Source organism: Rhinopithecus bieti, unplaced genomic scaffold (assembly GCF_001698545.2).
Source record: "Rhinopithecus bieti isolate Rb0 unplaced genomic scaffold, ASM169854v2 scaffold_22548, whole genome shotgun sequence".
Lineage (NCBI taxonomy): Eukaryota > Metazoa > Chordata > Mammalia > Primates > Cercopithecidae > Rhinopithecus > Rhinopithecus bieti.
The window spans coordinates 461,659-480,125 of record NW_016810469.1 but is presented as its reverse complement, the minus strand read 5'-3'; the positions used below and the strand labels follow the sequence as shown (position 1 = coordinate 480,125).

Genomic DNA, 18,467 nt, shown 5'->3' with positions numbered 1-18,467 from the left:
CAATTATTTACTTATTTATTTATTTATTTAATTATTTTTTTTTTTTTTTTTGAGACAGAGTCTCGCTCTGTCGCCCACGCTGGAGTGCAGTGGCAGGATCTCAGCTCACTGCAAGCTCCGCCTCCCGGGTTCATGCCATTCTCCTGCCTCAGCCTCCCGAGCAGCTGGGACTACAGGCGCCCGCCACCTCGCCCGGCTAGTTTTTTGTGTTTTTAGTAGAGACGGGGTTTCACCATGTTGATCAGTCTGGTCTCGAACTCCTGACCTCATGATCTGCCGACCTTGACCTCTCAAAGTGCTGGGATTACAGGTGTGAGCCACCACACCCAGCCCCTATCAATTGATGATTGATCTTGGGTAAGTTACTTGCCTCCTCTGTGTCAATTTAGTCGTCTATAAAACAGGATATCTACTTCTTAGTATTGTTCAGAAGACTAAACGGAGTAATACAGTTGTTGTGCATTGTCTCGATATCTAGAAAAATGTCTGGCACACCATAGGTGCTCAATTAATGTTAGCTAACTGTGATCTCTTGTTAGCCGAAGTTTCTCTAATAGTAGACTCTTAGCCAAGACACTTCCACTCTCTGGCCTTTTGTGCTGTACAACATTATCCATCAAGGACTGGGTGAAAAAAAACCAGTTCCTTTTGCCTCTAGTGCCTCTAGTAAAATGAAAGAGTTGGGCTGGTGGATATCTAACAGTCTGTCAATACTGAGAGTCCCTTCTCACCCAGGTCCCTCCCTAAGGAAATCCCCATCATGACAAACACTCAGAGAAGTTGGTTGGTACAGAGTTTCTCTGCTGGTTACCCCAGGTGTGGTGTGGACTTCAGGATGAGTAGGTAAGAGGACTGCAAGACACACACCCAATCCTAAAAGAAAGAAGTCATCCTTGACTCCTCTCTTTCATTCTCATAGCTACCAACCTCTGTTCATGCAGTCAACAAATACTTATTAAGTGCCTGCTATATGCCAGGCACTGTTTTTTTTGTTTGTTTGTTTGTTGGGTTTTTTTTTTTTTTTTTAAGACGGAGTCTCGCTGTGTCGCCCAGGCTGGAGTGCAGTGGCACGATCCTGGCTTACTGCAACCTCTAGCTCCCGGGTTCAAGCGATTCTCCTGCCTCAGCCTCCCGAGTAGGTGGGACTACAAGCACGTGCCAGCATGCCTGGCTAATCTTTTTTTTTTTATTTTTAGTAGAAACGGGGTTTCACCATATTGGTCAGGCTGGTCTTGAATTTCTGACCTTGTAATCTGCCCGCCTTGGCCTCCCAAAGTGTTGGGATTACAGGCGTCAGCCACCATGCAGGCCGGCACTGTTCTTATCTCTGCGGATGAAGTTGTGAAAGTAACCCAAACTCACTGCCCCCATGGTGCCTTCATTCTCATCAGTTTGACCTCTGTATCTTGCAAGTCCACCCCTCCTTCCCCATTCCCATCGCCAGGGCTCTCCCAAGTCCCAGTCTCATTTTCCATTCCTTAGCCATTCCAATACATTCCTATCTCCCTGCTCTTGGCCTCTCTTTTTCTATACTGTTGCCAGAGGAACTTTTTTAACTTGCAAATCTTGCCTTATCACTCTCCAGCTTAAAATTCCTTAATGGCTCTTTGCTGGGTAGCTAAGACCCTTTATGAGATGCTCTCTGCTGACCTCTCCTGGCTCAGCTCTCTCTACAAAAATTCACCTCCTACATGAAACCTTCCTGAGCTGTTTACAGGCGAGAGGGTGCCATGAGTTAAAGAAGCACTAGAGCAAAACACTCAAGAGCTCAGGTTCTGGAGTAGACTTTTTTTTTTTTTTTTTAAGGGGGTGGGGGAGACGGAGTCTCGCTTTGTCACCCAGGCTGGCAATCAGTGGCGCGATCTCGGCTCATTGCAACCTCCACCTCTTGGGTTCAAGCAATTCTCTTGCCTCAGTTTTCTGAGTAGCTGGGACTACAGGCGTGGGCCACTACGCCCAGTTAATTTTGTGTTTTCAGTAGAGACGGGGTTTCACTATATGTTGGCCAGTCTGGTCTCGAACCCGTGACCTCAAGTGATCAACCCGTCTAAACCTCCCAAAATGCTGGGATTACAGGCATGAGCCACTGTGCCTGGCCTGGAGTAGAACTATATAATCCTGCCTAATCCTGGCTCTATAATTTACCAGCTAGGTACTCAGGCAACACTCTTATCCCCTCTGAGCCTCAGTTTCCTTATCTATGAAACAGACACATAGATAATACTTCCCTTGTAAGATCGTGGTAAAGAGTAAATGAGGCCAGGCTGGGCACGGTGGCTCACACCTGTGTTTCCAGCACTTTGGGAGGCCGAGGCAGGCGGATCACAAGGTCAGGAGTTCGAGACCGGCCTGACCAATATGGTGAAACCCCCGTCTCTACTAAAAATACAAAATTAGCCAGGCATGGTGGCATGCGCCTGTAATCCCAGCTACTCAGAAGGCTGAGGCAGGACAGTCACTTGAACCCAAGAGGCAGAGGTTGCAGTGAGCCAAGATGGCGCCATTGCACTCCAGCCTGGGCAACAAAGCAAGACTCTGTCTCACACAAAAAAAAAGTAAATGAGAGGCCGGGTGAGGTGGCTCACGCCTGTAATCCCAGCACTTTTGGAAGCTGAGATGGGCAGGTTACCTGAGGTCAGGAGTTCGAGACCAGCCTGGCCAAAGTGGTGAAACCCCGTCTCTACTAAAAATATAAAACTTGGCCAGGCACAGTGGCTCACGCCTATAATCCCAGCAGTTTGGGAGGCCAAAGTGGGCGGATCACCTGAGGTCAAAAGTTTGAGGCCAGCCTGGCCAAAATGGTAAAACCTGTCTCTATCAAAAAATACAAAAATTAGCCGGGCATGGTGGCATGCGCCTGTAGTCTCAGCTACTCGGGAGGCTGAGGCAGAAGAATCGCTTGAACCCAGGAGGTGGAATTCGCAGTGAGCTGAGATTGTGCCACTGCACTCCAGCCTGAGTGACAGAGCCAGACTTCGTCTCAAAAAATAAAATTAAAATTAAAAAATTAGCCAGGCATAGTGGCAGGTGCCTGTGATACCTACTTGGGAGGCTGAAGCAGGAGAATCATTTGAACCCTGGAGGCAGGGGTTGCAGTGAGCCGAGACCAGGCCATTGCGCTTCAGCCCAGATGGGCAATAAGAGCAAAACACAGTCTCAAAAAAAAAAAAAAAAAAAAAGCCAGACACAGTGGCTCATGCCTATAATCCTGTAATCCCAGCACTTTGGGAGGCTGAGGTGGGTGGATCAAAAGGTCAGGAGTTCGAGACCAACCTGGTCAAATGGGGAAACCTCGTCTCTACTAAAGATACAAAAAATTAGCTGGGTGTGGTGGCACGCGCCTGTACCAGCTACTTGGGAGGCTGAGGCAGGAGAATCACTTGAACCCGTGAGGTGGAGGTTGCAGTGAGCCGAGATCGCGCCATTGCACTGTAGCCTGGGCAATAGGGCGAGACTCCATCTCAAAAATAACTTAATTAATTAATTAAATTTTAAATTTTTTTAAAAAAGGAGTAAATGAGATAATGTGTGAAAAGTTCTTGGAATAGTGCCTAACACATGCCAAATCAACAATGAATGTGAGCTATGAGTCTTCTTGTAGAGGGGAAAAACATTTTCTGAGTTCTTGCTATGTGGTAGGCACTTGTACATGTGTTATCTCATTTAATTCTCACACCCCCATGTATAAGGTATTCATTACATACAGAAGCCTATAAAAACTAAAGTTCAGAGAGGTGAAGTAGCTTGCCCAAAGTTGCACAGCTAGGAACTGGCAGAGATGGGTTTCAAACTCAAGGGGCTGTATAGCTTCAAAGCCCAGGCTCTTTGGTGTTATTTCTATTATTATACCTCCTACAACTACTATTAATAATCATAAGGCCGGGCGCGGTGGCTCAAGCCTGTAATCCCAGCACTTTGGGAGGCCGAGGCGGGCGGATCACGAGGTCAGGAGATCGAGACCATCCTGGCTAACATGGTGAAACTCCGTCTCTAATAAAAAAAAAATACAAAAAATACTAGCCGGGCGAGGTGGTGGGCGCCTGTAGTCCCAGCTACTCGGGAGGCTGAGGCAGGAGAATGGCGTAAACCCGGGAGGCGGAGCTTGCACTGAGCTGAGATCCGGCCACTGCACTCTAGCCCGGGCGGGCGACAGAGGGAGACTCCGTCTCAAGAAAAAAAAAAAAAAAATCATAAAATATGTTATCCTTATTATTTTAAGATTTAGAGATAAATTTCCCACTGCTTAATAAATTTTAAACCTCTTGGCTGGGCGCCGTGGCTCATGCCTGCAACCCCAGCACTTTGGGAGGCCAAAGTGGGTGGATCACCTTAGGCCGGGAGTTCGAGACCAGCCTGACCAATGTGGTGAAACCCCATCTCTACTAAAAATACAAAAAATTAGGCTGGGCGTGGTGGCTCATGCCTGCAGTCCCAGCACTTTGGGAGGCGGACACGGGTGGATCACCTGAGGTCAGGAGTTCAAGACCATCCTGGCCAACGTGATGAAACCCTGTCTCTACCAAAAATCCAAAAATTAGCTGGGCGTGGTTGCGGGCGCCAGTAATCCCAGCTACTCGGGAAGCTGACGCAGGAGAATCGCTTGGACCCAGGCGGGAGAGGTTGCAGTGAGCCAAGGTCGCACCACTGCACTCCAGCCTGGGCGACAAGAATGAAACTCCATCTCAAAAAAAAAAAAAAATTAGCTAATTACAGGCATTGTGGCAGGCGCCTGTAATCCCAGCTACTCAGGAGGCTGACACAGGAGAATTGCTTAAACTGGGGAGGTGGAGGTTGTAGTGAGCTCAGATTGCACGACTGCACTCCAGCCTGTGCAACAAGAGCAAAACTCTGTCTCAAAAAAATCAAATAAATAAATCTCTTAACCAGGCATTCAAGGCTCTATAATCATGTTTCTACTTCCTTTTCTTATTTTATTTTTTAGAGACAGGGGTCTCACTCTGTCACCCATGCTGCAGTGCAGTGGAGCAATCATAGCTCAATGTAGCCTTGAACTCCTGGGCTCCTGTGATCTTCCCGCCTTAGCCTCCCAAGTAGTTGGGATTACAAGCAAGCTACTAAGTCTAGCTGCTTCTTCTGCTTCCTTTTCCCTTATCCCCTAGTTTGAATCCAAGGGCAGTCCACTTCCTGGCACAGCAAGCAAAAAAAATGAAGTCACTGGAGGCTCAGGCTCCACAGCAAGACCACAGAGAAGACCAGCCCTCTCCCACTGCCACAAAGACAAGAGATAGCCTGAAAGAAGACAGCTAAAAGTGCTGGGTAAACACTTAAGCCCCAGCACCTGTTGGCTTGAATTTGCATGTTCTGTGACTAATCCTCTGCTATGTACACAAACTCTCCTTTACCTGCTGGGCTAACTTCCCATTCTAAACAAATTTTGTCCTAGAGGCCACTAACCTTTCACTGCTAGCCCAAAGCTAGACCATTTTCCCAGCTGCAGTGAGTGACAGCAGGGTTCAGGGGCAGGAAAGCCAATATGACAGATGGTTCTAGCTATGAGTTCTAGCTGTGGGTAGCAGACAGAGGGAAGCTGGGCTGCTGGAAGCTGCTTAGCCTGCCAACTTGTAAGAGATTCTGCATCACAGTCACAACCTACCCTGTGCAACCCTGCCCAGAGCCAGAAGGGCAAAGGGGCCCTGCTCTGGTTAACACTCAACTCCAGAAACTGTAAACACGAAAGCAAACACCATGGTTGGCTGGCAGCCTGGGGGCACTGTGGCTTTACACCAGCAGCTTTGAAAGGACACAGAAACCATGGGGTATGAGTCTAAAGGGTGGAAAGTCAACTGGAGTGGGTGGGTGAATACCCAGCACCCACCCACACCCAGGGAGCCTGGGGTCTTACCTACCTGGACAGGCTCTGGCAACTTCGTGGAGGAACATCCTGGTTTGTGAACCAAAAGGTAGCTGGAATACGAGGCTAAGCTCTGCTGTGTCCAGCTGGATGGTCACATCTGAGCCTGCACAAAGGAGGCAGGAAATGAACCCTTGGCTGCCAGGAGCTAAGTGTTTGATGCAGCCTAAGGCTAGAGTCCTCAGAATGGAGAATCAGCAACCCGGACTCCCAAAGCCCCTTCAGCCCTTAAGCAACTTACTTGGGACTGCTGCTGGCACAAGGAAACCCTCTGTACCCTGAGTTCCAAATTAACATCATCCCCTCTTTATAGAGGAGGCAGATGAAGGCTCTGAAAAGTCAGTAAGCCTCAACCGCAGTACTAGATGGAGCTGGGAGAGAACAGGTTCTCTGGATATGTAGTCTGTACCCCTCCTGATGAAATGAAAAGCACATAGAGGCAGACAAGAGGGGATGTCCATGGGCCAGTCTACCTGACTGTGCCAGGTAGTGTGATAGGCACAGGGAATACCATGGTGAAGAGAATACACGTGGGTCTGTCTCAGGGAGCTAGACTGTAGAAGGCTTCCCTATTCATGGCATATACCCAATACTGGGCACATGGTGAGCACTCAAAACATCTGCTGAACTAACAGACAAACAGAAGTCACCTAGCAGAGCAATTAAGAGTGTGGGCTCGGGCCAGGCGCGGTGGCTCACACCTATAATCCCAGCACTTTGGGAGGCAGAGGTGGGTGGATCACAAGGTCAGGAGTTCGAGACTAGCCTAGCCAATGTGGTGAAACCCCGTCTCTACTAAAAACACAAAAGTTAGCCGGGTGTGGTGATGGGCACCTGTAGTCCCAGCTACTCGGGAGGCTGAGGCAGGAAAATGGCATGAACCCAGGAGGCGGAGCTTGCAGTGAGCCGAGATCACGCCACTGCACTCCAGCCTGTGCAACAGAGACTGTCTCAAAAAAAAAAAAAAAAAAGAGAAAAGCCTGATTTGGTGTATGTAAAACTTCTAGCATAATGCTGGCATGGGATAATCATTGACTCATTATTTGCTTCTATTATTATTGTTGTATAGTAAAGAAGACAGACATTAAATATGTCAATATAAAGAATTACATCACTGATTGAGAGAGGCTGGCAAAAGAAAAAGGCAAGCCAGGCATGGTGGCTCATGCCTATAATCCCAGCACTTTGGGAGGCTGAGGCAGGTGGATCACCTGAGGTCAGGAGTTCAAGACCAGACTGGCGAACATGGCAAAACCCCACCTCTACGGAAAATACAAAAATTAACTGGGCATGATGGTGGGTGCCTATAATCCCAGCTGCTTGGGAGGCAGAGGCAGGAGAAAGAGAGATAGAGAGAAGGAGAAAGGGAGGGGGAGAGAGAGAGAAAGAAAGAGAGGGAGAAAGAGAAAGAAAGAAGAGAAGTGAAGAGAGGAGAAGAGAAGAGAGGAGAAAAGAGGCACATGTATCCAGTGGGATACAAAACAATTTCAGGGTTTTGTTTTGTTTTGTTTTTTGTTTTTTTTTGAGATAGAGTTTTGCTCTTGTTGCCCAGGCTGGAGTGCAATGGTGTGATCTCCGCTCACCGCAACCTCCGCCTCCCAGGTTCAAGCAATTCTCCTCCCTCAGCCTCCCAAGTAGCTGGGATTACAGGCATGCGCCGCCATGCCTGGCTAATTTTTTCTATTTTTAGTAGAGACAGGGTTTCTGCATGTTGGTCAGGCTGGTCTTGAACACCCGACCTCAGGTGATCCACCCGCCTTGGCCTCCCTAAGTGCTGGGATTACAGGCGTGAGCCACCGCCCTGGTCTAATTTCAGGGGTTTAACAAAGGCTGCCCGGGAAGAGAAATGCATGAATGGAAGCCCTGAAGGCTGAGTAGGAGTTGACTAGGTAAAGAGATGTGAGGCTTGTAGGAGGAGGGGACAGCGTGTGCAGGGGCTCCAGGATGAGAACGTGTGATATTGGCAGGGGGACGGAAACAGCAGCAAGGAGGAGAGTGATGAGAGATGAGCCCATGGAGATGGGTAGTGCCAGATCCTACAGGGTCTTACTTGCTGCAATAAGTTTACCAGGGGGTGCTCTTACTTTACATCATTCTCTCTCTGAAGATCAGGTACCCCCTGCCCCAAGTGAGACCCAGACCAAGAGGACCACTCACCAAGGATGTAGAGTTCACCATCTGGGGACACTGTGGGGAGGGAAATGAGAATGCCCTTAGCAATTGAGCTTACTCCCCCTTGCCCCCCCATCAAGGACAAAGATGACCTGAGGGGCCCATAGGAGAGGATTCATACCACCCAGCCTCCTGTGGCACCTTCTTCCAGCGTAAAATCCCGCGAGACTGGCACTATCTGGTCCAGAGAGACATCGTCCCCAGTAATGGCCATCCTCCGGTGCGTATAGAGGAAGAGACTAAGGGCAGGAAGCAGAGGTGAGGATGGGGGCCCGGTGGCTGTCCCTCAGCCCTATCTTGGAGGCCTCGGGGTGCTCACACTCCCTCCTTAGTCCCTAACACTGTGCTGGTGGTGCCCTGGCTAGGCACACTCCTCATGACATCTCTGTCTATGGTGCTCATCAGAGACTGCAGCTATATGGATGAGGTCATCAAACCAGAACTTTTCTCATCTGCAGGAGCCCCTGATTGTTAGTAAAACACAAACCATGTTTGATCTAACCATGGTGCATTTTCGCACTGTGTGTGACAGGAACAGTGCAACCTTAGCTACCCACTTCTCTCCCTGAACCTGTTTCCCATCTATAAAATTGGGGTGATGGATCAGAAAATGTCTAAGGCCCCTCCCTCCCAGCTCCTAGACCCTGAGTCACTTACCAGCTATGAGACCTTTGACAGCTATTACTCTCTCTCTGCTTCTGTGTGGTATGTGGGTGTTACTAGACAACATTTATCGAGCACTTTCTTTTTTTTTCTTTTTTCTTTATTTTTTAAAAAAGTATTTGAAATAGAGATAGGGGTCTCACTATATTGCCCAGGCTGGTCTTGAACTCCTGAGCTCAAGCAATTCTTCCAGCTCAGACTCCCAAAGTGTTGGGATTACAGGCATGAGCCACTGCACCCAGCCTTATTGAGCACTTTCTGTGCACCCCATGGTGTTTGTTTTTTTTTTTCTTTCTTTTTTTTTTTTATAGAGACAGGGTCTTGCTGTGTTGCCCAGGCTATAGTGCAATAATAGTTCACTGTAATCTCAAACTCCTCAACTCATGTGATCCTCCCACCTCAGTCTCCTGAGTAGCTGAGACTACAGGCATGCACCACCACGCCCAGCTAATTTTCTTATTTTTTGTAGAGATGGAGCCGGGGACCGGAGGGGAGGTCTCACTTTGTTGCCCAAGCTGGTCTTGAACTCCTAGCCTCAAGCAATTTTCCTTCCTCAGCCTCCCAAAGTGTTGGGATTACAAGCATGAGCCACTGCACCTGGCCTAACTCACTTTACTCTCTAATCTGGACATATCGAGGAGTAAAACAACTTGCTCAAGATCATGTGGTTCCACCAGGTGCAGTGGCTCATGCCTAAAATTCCAACACTTTGGGAGGCTGAGGCGGGAGAATGACTTGAGGCCAGGAGTTCCAGCGTGCAGCTATGAGTGCACCACTGCACTCCAGCCTGGGTGACAGAAAGAGACCCTGTCTCTAAAAAAAAAGATCATGTGAGGCTGGGTGCGCTGCACTTTAGGAGGCCAAGGCAGGTGGATAACTTGAGATCAGGACTTCAAGACTAGCCTGGCCAAAGTGGTGAAACCCCATTTCTACTAAAAATACAGAAACGAGCCAGGCACAGTGGTGGGCACCTCTGTAATACCAGCTCCTCAAGAGGCTGAGGCACGAGAATTGCTTGAACCTGGGACTCAGAGGTTGCAGTGAGCCAAGATCACGCCACTGCACTCCAGCCTGGGTGACAGAAAGAGACCCTGTCTCTTAAAAAAAGATCGTGTGAGGCTGGGCATGCTGGCTCATGCCTGTAATCCTAGCACTTTGGGAGGCCAAGGCAGGTGGATAACTTGAGGTCAGGATTTCAAGACCAGCCTGGCCAACGTGGTGAAACCCGCTCTCTACTAAAAATACAGAAATGAGTCAGGCACGGTAGCAGACACCTCTGTAATACTAGCTCTTCAAGAGGCTGAGGCACAAGAATTGCTTGAACCTGGGACACAGAGGTTGCAGTGAAACAAGATCACGCCACTGCACTCCAGCCTGGGCGAAGAGCAAGACTCCGTCTCAAAACAAACAATAGATCATGTGGCTTGTTAGTAACAAAGCCTGGGTTTGAACCCAGGCAGTTGGACCACGAGACTCAAGATCTGGACCAGTATGTTAAACTGTCTCTTCTCAAGAAACTTCCTCCTTAGATCTTGAGGATTATAAGTTAGTACCTGTGCAGGGTTTAGAATACAGTGTTCAAAAAATATTAACTGTCATTTTGATAATTATTCTAGGAGACTCAGACCCTGGCCTGGAGTGACGGTTGAAGTTCAGCTGGAGGGTGCAGTGATGAACAACCCCATGACCCAGACAGATGGGGACCAAGCCCCTCACTCACGCGTGTTCCTGGCCGCCGTGCTCCAGGCGGTAGCGCACGAGTCCCAGGAGGCGGCTCTGCCGGCTGTCCCCCTCACACAGCACACCTTGCACCGCCTGCGGCTCAGAGTCAAGGGAAGACAACCCAGAGGCGAGGCTGCTCCCCACTCAGGCTGTCCCACCTTCCTCCGTTCCCCTGTCCCCCAGATTCACTGTGTGGCCTTGGGCCAGTCACTCTCTAAGCCTTCCTCATCGATGAAATGAGGATAATAATCCTCATTTCATAGGGAGTTAGGAGGATGACTGCAAATTTAAAGCATCTGGCGGAGAGTCCAGGACTCAGTAAGTACTTAGTAAATACTGATTTCCTTCTCCCCTGATGGTTCAGAGAGGCAGGAGAGGGGATAGACACCTCGACACCTTCCATTCCTCTTCCCAAGGCCAGGGCCGGCTCAGGGCTGCAGTTAGCACAGGAAGGATATGATGACGCAGTATTCTCCCTCAGCCAGCGTCTCCTGGATCGCCACAGACTGGTCCATGCTGGCTCCTGCTGAGTGCACACACCCTGTGGGAGGGGAGATGGGAGCCCCTCTTTGGTCAACAAGTTACGCATGGGGTGATGTAGCTGCCTCAGAGGGGTGGGAGGCAGGAGGGAGGGGCCTTTGCGGAGAGAGACAGTACTGGGGAGGCCTGATCCTCCTCCTCCTCCTCCTCCTCCTTCTCCTCCCTAGAATAGGCCTTTTAGTTTTTAGGGTTAGGGGTCCAGTCCCTTTGCCCCTGATGGGATCTACAGTTTGTTGTACTGCCTTTGTCTGGGAGGGCATCCAGTTGCTCTTGAGTGTGGTCTATTCTACTTGTTGGAAGTGGGGTATGTGGATTGGAGAAGGGGACCTGGTCCCTTTGCTCCTAGGACAGGGCTCTGCCTCTCTTTTGGGGGCAGTTTTTGTTCTGCTGGTACCTCTCTGGGAGGTGTCAGTGGTGTGTCCGTGTGGGGTTCAGGGAATATCCCCTTACTGTCATTCAGGAGAGTCCCATTCCTCTTTCCTTGGAGACAGGAAGTGTCCCATTGCTGCTTGCCCTTCACCCCCGCCCCAGCAGGCCCATTGCATCAGCTGCAGGCCGGGGGTGGGGGGGTGGGGGGCGTCCCAGCCCTCAGCTTGCCCACTCCGTCCTGCCCAGCCCTGCCCTGGCTTTCCTGCTCTGCTCCCACCCACAGCTCCCTGCCATTGCCACCTACCTCCTGAGCTGTCACCGCAGGGCGCACAGGACTCCGCTGCCCCAGGTTCCGGGACAGTGACTACATTTCCCAACAGCCCCTGCGCCACACGGTGGTCAGTCAGCCTGCAAGTCCCAGCATGCCCGAGTCAATCGTGGGGTGGGGAGTCTCTCCATCCCCATTAACCCCTTAGGTCCTGGGGTACACTGGGCTCCCTATTCCAGAAAGGTTTTCAAATGATTGCCCTCACTCCCATCCCCAGCCCTCTAGGTCATGGGGCCAAAGCTTCCCGCCCAGGAGGAAGATGGTCATATTTTACCTTAGGGGAAGAATATAATGCATTTTTATTTTCTCCTTAGTTCCATCATCAGCTCTTCTCACTCCAGGTAGACAGCCCAGACCTCTACTGAAACTCTTCCCCTGAAATAACTACCCTCTCCTAGTTTAATGGAGGGAGAACCAGACTCTGAAGAACCATTATGTCTGTTTTCCAGGTGGAGAAACTGAGCCTTGGAGAGGGTAAGCAGTTTGACATTAAGTCCTGCAGCTAGCAGGTGGCAACACTGGGACTCCACTGAAAGTCTGACTGCAACTCCTGGGCCATTTGTACCGCCACACACTGCCCTATTTCTTCCCTCAGCCCCACTCAGCCCTCCTGCCACACAGTGCTGTTTGAGGCTACTGGGTGTGAACGCACTTTATAAAGGGTATGACACTGTTCCTGTCTGGCAATGTCCTTTCCCTGATCCACCTGGCTGTGTGACCTTGGCCAAGACCTTTCTTCCCTTGGGATTCAATTTCCCCATCTAAGATAAGAGGTTACCCCAGATGGACAAAAAGAGCCAGCACAGGGATTGGGCACAGTGGCTCATGCCTGTTATCCTGGTACTTTGGAAGGCCAAGGAGGGAGAATCGCTTGAGGCAAGGAGTTTAAGACCCCATCTCTAAAAATAATTTTTTTTTAATTTCGCCGGGTATGGTGGTGCATGCCTGTAGTCCCAGCTACTTGGGAGGCTGAGATGGGAGGATCACCTGAGCCCAGGAGTTGAAGGCTGCAGTGAGCTGTGATTGCTCATCCAGTTCAGATAAGGATTCTCACTTGTCCTATTGGCCATTTAATTAAGCTGTAAACTCCCTTTGGACAGGATTATGCCTTTTCATCAACACACCAGCAGTTTCTGGAACACAGTTATCTATGGAGTTAGTGAATTACTTACTGAAATATTTTAATAAATATACCTTCTCTCAAGCTTTGACCCAAACTGAAGGAATGGGCCTTCGGCGCTGGGGAGTGGGTGACTGTTGTGACTTGTGAACGGTCTCCCCTCCTCTTTCCCCAAGTGAAGTGGCCATCCTAATGACCAGTTCAACTTTGCCTATGGAAACCCCTTCCAGAAATAGTCATTGCCTTCTTCTCAATCCATTCCTTTTCCTGGAAACATTCACAGCACAAATGGAGCTCAAGTTTATTTGAATTCATTGTCAAAGGCATGTGGAGGATGAGGGGAAAGAGGATTGACTCAGACCCTTGTGATCAAGGGGTGGGTCACTGCAGGGAAGCAGAGGAACCCCATTCCAGCCCTGCTCTTAGTGTCAAAGCCTGGGGAGGAGGGTCTGGGGAAAGTAGATGGGGCTGAGTGCTTTTCATGATGAAGAAACTGTCCCTGCAGGATTTTGGGGTCCTCCCACTGGGTGGGGGGTCAGGCAGGAGGTTTTCTGTTTTTCCAGACAAACCCCATCCTCTCCCTGAGATTAGGGCTGAGGCCCTACCCCCTTGGAGGGTTCCGTGGTCAGGCCTAGGCCCTAGAAGGGGAGAAGTCAGGAGCCTTAAGCCCAGTGCTGTGGGCTTGATAAAGCCCTTTTACTAAAGATGCAGCTACAGGAATCAGAGCTGGAGTGGGACCTGAAGGCTTGTAGGTCCTACAGGGTCTTCTTGGCTGCTGCTCCCAGATTCTGCTGGGCCCAGCTAGGGGAGCAAGAACAGGAGCAGGGCAGAGTGGAGGAGCAGTAGCATAGCCACAGCCAGGGCCCAGTGCAGGGGGTTTCTGGTGGCCCCTAGAGCTGCCTGGTTGAAGTGAAGTTTCCCATCCAGCTGGAGGCAGCTGCCTGAGGTTGAGGCTTGACAGCACTCCTGGTAGCAGGGTGGGGCCACAGCCCCATGATTTTGGGAGGTCCCTGCTTCATAGGCCTGGCTGCAGCCTGCAATGTAACCTGAGCTGGAGCATTTCAGCTGCAAGAAGAGGTGGGACCATTCATCTTCCCCTTGCCCCTCTTCCCCACTCAAAGGCAGAAAGTGTTAAGTGGGTCATGGGTTGAGCTCAACCTCCTTGGACCCCTAGCTTCCTGCCCACAAGATCAGTGAGTCCCTAGTGAACATACAGGGTGGACAGAAACAAAGGGGCACATCGTGGAGGTATGGCAAATTCCAGTTGCTGCCTTTGGTGTTGGCATCATGCAGAGCTGAGGGAGTCAAGCTTGCTAGACCCCAGGCAGCCTGGCTCCCAGCAGGTCTAGCTCCATCCAGATCCTACTGCTGAGCTATCCACTCCAGGTAGAAGGAGAAAGCCATGCAGCTCTGAGGGAGGACAGCTCCCTAATCCTTGGAGTATCACAGGGCTCACCTCACAGAAGTCCAAGCCCTCAGGGCACATGGCCACAGCTTTCTGCCCTTTGAAACAGTCACCACCTTGGCAGGAGAAAGTGGCACAGATTTTCTCCTGGAAGAGAAAACAGGAGGAGGTTTGGGAGCTCTGTGCAGACTGAACAGGTGGTAAATGCTAGACAGAGGCAAGGCTGGAGCCCTATCATGCCCGTGTCACTGGCCCCATCCACGACACACTGTCTGTTTCTGCCTCCACTTCCCAGAGTAGGCAGGTGAGAATGAGACACTCCCATTTCCCTGGAGGGCTGGCAACGTGGTGGTCACCAGGGGTAGAGTGGAATGTAGCTTGTCCTTTGGGATCGTCAGGTGGGCTAGGCCTAAGAGCAGAGCAGGACTGCCTGGGGAAGTGCTGTGACACCTCTGCAAAGCCCTGACCCCCCGCCTTGCCCCCAGGGAGAGCATGATGTGTGTGGGCAGCTCACAACCTGACATCTCCCCCACTGCTGCCTGGATGAGAACAGGTGCTTGCCCCAGGCCTCTTTGGAGCTTGCTGGGGAGGGGAGTGCTGGATGGGCTGGACTGGGGAATGGTGGGGATGTTAGGAGTGGGGAATCTGAGAGGGGGTGGGGCACCAAAACTAGAGAACTCAGACTTAGGGAGCTAATGAGGAAGGAAGACTTTTTTTTTTTTTTTTTTGGTGAGACAGAGTCTCGCTCTATCGCCCAGGCTGGAGTGCAGTGGCGAGATCTCAGTTCAATGCAAGTTCCGCCTCCCAGGTTCATGCCATTCTCCTGCTTCAGCCTCCCGAGTAGCTGGGACTACAAGCGCCAGCCACCACCACGCCCAGCTAATTTTTTGTATTTTTAGTAGAGACGGGGTTTCACCATGTTAGCCAGGATGGTGTCGATCTCCTGACCTCGTGATCCGCCCGCCTCAGCTTCCCAAAGTGGTGGGATTACAGGTGTGAGTCACCGTGCCTGGCCTAGGAAGACATTAAAGTTAGGGGTCCGACAAGGCTTAGAGGTTAGCATATTCATAAAGGTTGGGGGCTGGTGAAAATTGAGCTGAGATTTGAGGGCCTCTCAAAGGGCTGGGTTCAGAGTTGAGGGTTAATGGGCAGAAGGGCTCTGAGCTTGTGGATGAGTAGGAATGGGAGTCAGAGGTGGGGGCTCTGAGGAATGGGGCTCGGAGCTGCAGGTTGGCGGGGCAGGGCTGAGTATTAAGGGTGGGGCTGTCTTACCTCAGGTGGACTCTTTGAGCATGAGACAGAGTGGCCCTCTACTGCAGCACTACAGTCTGCAGGGGTCTGGGCTGGGGGCTGAGCTGTTGGACAGAAGGCAAGGGCTAGGACTAGTTTCATTTCCCCCTTCACAGCTGAAGCTGCACCAGACCATGTAGTGGAAAGCATTGAGTTGAATCAGCTGGGTAGAGAGAATGCAGGCATGTCCAGGAGGATGGGGGCACAGCCAGGCCTGGGCCATAGCTCCACGTTCCCAGCATCCCAGATACTGACTCCTCTCCCTCCTGCTTCAGGATCTGTTCCTGCACCTTACTGTACCTGAATGTCAGTCTCCCTTCCAATGGCCTCCCTCCACTCCCCTTCGCCTCTGAGAAGTGCCCTGTCTTGGGTCCATCACAGCCCCAGCCCCACACCTTACTGTGGTGCTGCCCAGGCTCACACTCTGTGGTCTGGTTGGAGAACTTTTTCACCTGGTAGCACATCTCTCCAAGGCGGTGGAAGTTGTGGCATATCTCTGGACAGGTTTGACCACTGTGGTCACACGCCCAGGGCTGAAGGCATTAGGAAGGCTGTCCCCTCCCTCATATGCTGCTTACCTGGACAGGAGCAGGGGTCAGCTGACTGCTTGCCAGATTCTGGGCTACCAGTAAGGCCAGAGGGAAGACTGATAGGAGGAAAAGGAGAGAGGGAGCCACTGCAGAGGCCGAGGCAGGTGGATCATGTGGTCAGGAGTTCAAGGCCATAACCAGCTCAAAGGTCATAGGTCAAAGAAAGGTCATGCAGCAGTTAAGTGGAAGATGTCATGAACTTAGGGAAAAGTAGGGGCAGTCCCAGGGTCCAGCGGTAGTCATGGTCCAGGAAAGGCCAGGGTCCCTGGGAGGACAGCTACCTCTGAGCAAATCAGATCTGTGGCTACCATTGGCCACATATGTCTTCAACTGAGGTGCTGCAGGAGCTAGAGAGAGGGAAGGACCAGTTCTGGGCAGCTGAGGAAATCTACAAGCAAAATTTCCATTATTGTACTATGCAGATGAATAAACTGAGGCTGGGGAACTGGGGTGGGGGTGGGTCAACCTTTAGGAAATAAGAGGTCTCAGGGGCTCAGCTTTCACTTCTTGCAAGTCATACCGTCAGAGTGACACTGAGGCAGGCACAAAGGGGCCTGCATTCTAGTAACAGCCTCCCCGAGACTACATGTTGTCACTGGCATGTCAACGGCAGCATCCCAGCCTGAGGGGAGGCAAAACTGGAGTAGGTGCAGTGGCAGGAAATAGATATCCAGTGCTTCTGATCTGGCCTCATTTGCTGCCAACGTCAGAAGGTGCCTGGGGGTGGGAAGGTGGGGGTCATGGGCTTCCTCAGAACCCAGGGCAGGGAAACCCTGGGCCACAGAGAGTGAAAAGTCTGGGCTCACTTTGTCCAAGTGTTTTTCAGGATTCAGACCCCACCCTGTCTCTAAATGAGTGCTGAGCCAAATATGGGAGGTAGCTCTGAGACTTTGGGTTCTTAGATCTCAGACTCTGCCCCCTGCAACACTAAGGGATCAGACCTAGAAGGGTCTGCTAAGCCTGGGTTTAGGTTTTTCCATACAAGGTAGGAAACTGCTAGAGATGAAAGTGGGGGCATTATTCCCATCTTCTTGCCCAGCACTGGAAGCTGAGCACAACCCAGACCCTACCATTCCCAACGCTAATGGGACATCCATTTCCCTGCCCTCATGGATGTAATCCTCCATCAGCACTCAGACTTGCCTCTCAAGTGACAGCAGCCAGGCTGATGCGATACACAGGAGAGTGTGCAGCAAAGACTCCTGGGTTAGGCCCTTCTGATGGTGTCAGCCTCTTTGTTGCCCATCCGTCCCCCAGACCAACAAACACTACACTCAAGAAACAGTTCTCTTGCTGGGCATGGTGACTGACACCTATAATCCCAGTGACTCAGGAGGCTGAGGCAGGAGAACTTCTTCAGGCCAGAATTTCAAGACCAGCCTGGGCAAGATAGTGAGACCCCCTTCACTACAAAAAGTTAGCTGGGCATGGAGGTGTGCACCTGTAGTCCTAGTTACTTGGGATGCTGAGGTGGGGAGGTCACTTGAGCCTGAGAGTTGGGAGGCTGCAGTGAGCTATGATCATGCCACGGCACTCTAGCCTGGGTAACAGTGAGACCTTGTTGAAAAAAAAAAAAAGTTTTTAGGCCTCAGCACGGTGGCTCACACCTGTAATCTCAGCACTTTGAGAGGCCAAGGCAGGTGGATCATGAGGTCAGGAGTTCAAGGCCAGCCTGGCCAATATGGTGGAACCCCATCTCTACCAAAAACATGAAAAAATAAGCCAGGCGTGGCAGCGCACGCCTGTAGTCCCAGCTACTTGGGAGGCTGAGGCAGGAGAATTGCTTGAACCCGAGAGGCGGAGGCTGCAGTGAGCCGAGATTGCGCCACTGCACTCCAGCCTGGGAGACAGAGACAGTCTCACTCTGTCACCCTTTGTCTTCTTACCTCTTTCCTTCTCCTTACTTTGCACAGATGAGGCTGGAGGGACAGCTCAGGAATATTATGGGGCAGGTAGACAGATACTGAGCAGAATCAGAAGGCTGGGCAAAGATAGATGGGTACCTCCTAGGCTGTATTAATCCAGGCTTCTTGTCCATCTGCTTTAGTCTGTGTGCCTCTCCATGGCTAGAGCATATTGTCAATATTCTCTGTGCTCCACCCTATCCCAGCTGTAGACCTACCTGCATACTTGAAGGTGCAGAGGGCTGTAAGTATGCATGCACAAGGCAGGGAGGCTACACCTGCTGCCCCTGGAAACTGGAAGCTGCCCTTCCTACTCCCCTCCAATCATTTGTCAGCTCTGGGAGTTGCCTCTCATGTTGCTGCCACTGGGGATACACAGAGACCACAGAAAAGAAGAAAGCACAGCTGCTGCCCAGACTGTAGTTGGAGGGAGAAAATAAAGCCAGTTGACAGCTTGACCAGATCAAAAGACCTCCTTCCCAGCATCCCACT

General features: G+C 51.0%; 1 protein-coding gene across 1 annotated transcript in view; it reads right to left on the bottom strand.

The window, feature by feature from the left end:
- INPP5B (inositol polyphosphate-5-phosphatase B) overlaps positions 1-11,707 on the bottom strand; it is an 83,918-nt gene extending 72,211 nt beyond the window's left edge. The window contains 6 exon segments of the mRNA XM_017892103.1: positions 5,868-5,978; positions 8,030-8,059; positions 8,186-8,283; positions 10,428-10,522; positions 10,888-10,970; positions 11,643-11,707. Coding sequence (XP_017747592.1) covers positions 5,868-5,978; positions 8,030-8,059; positions 8,186-8,283; positions 10,428-10,522; positions 10,888-10,944 — 391 coding nt within the window. The 5' untranslated portion in view covers positions 10,945-10,970; positions 11,643-11,707.
- Positions 11,708-18,467: the final 6,760 nt, after the last annotated feature.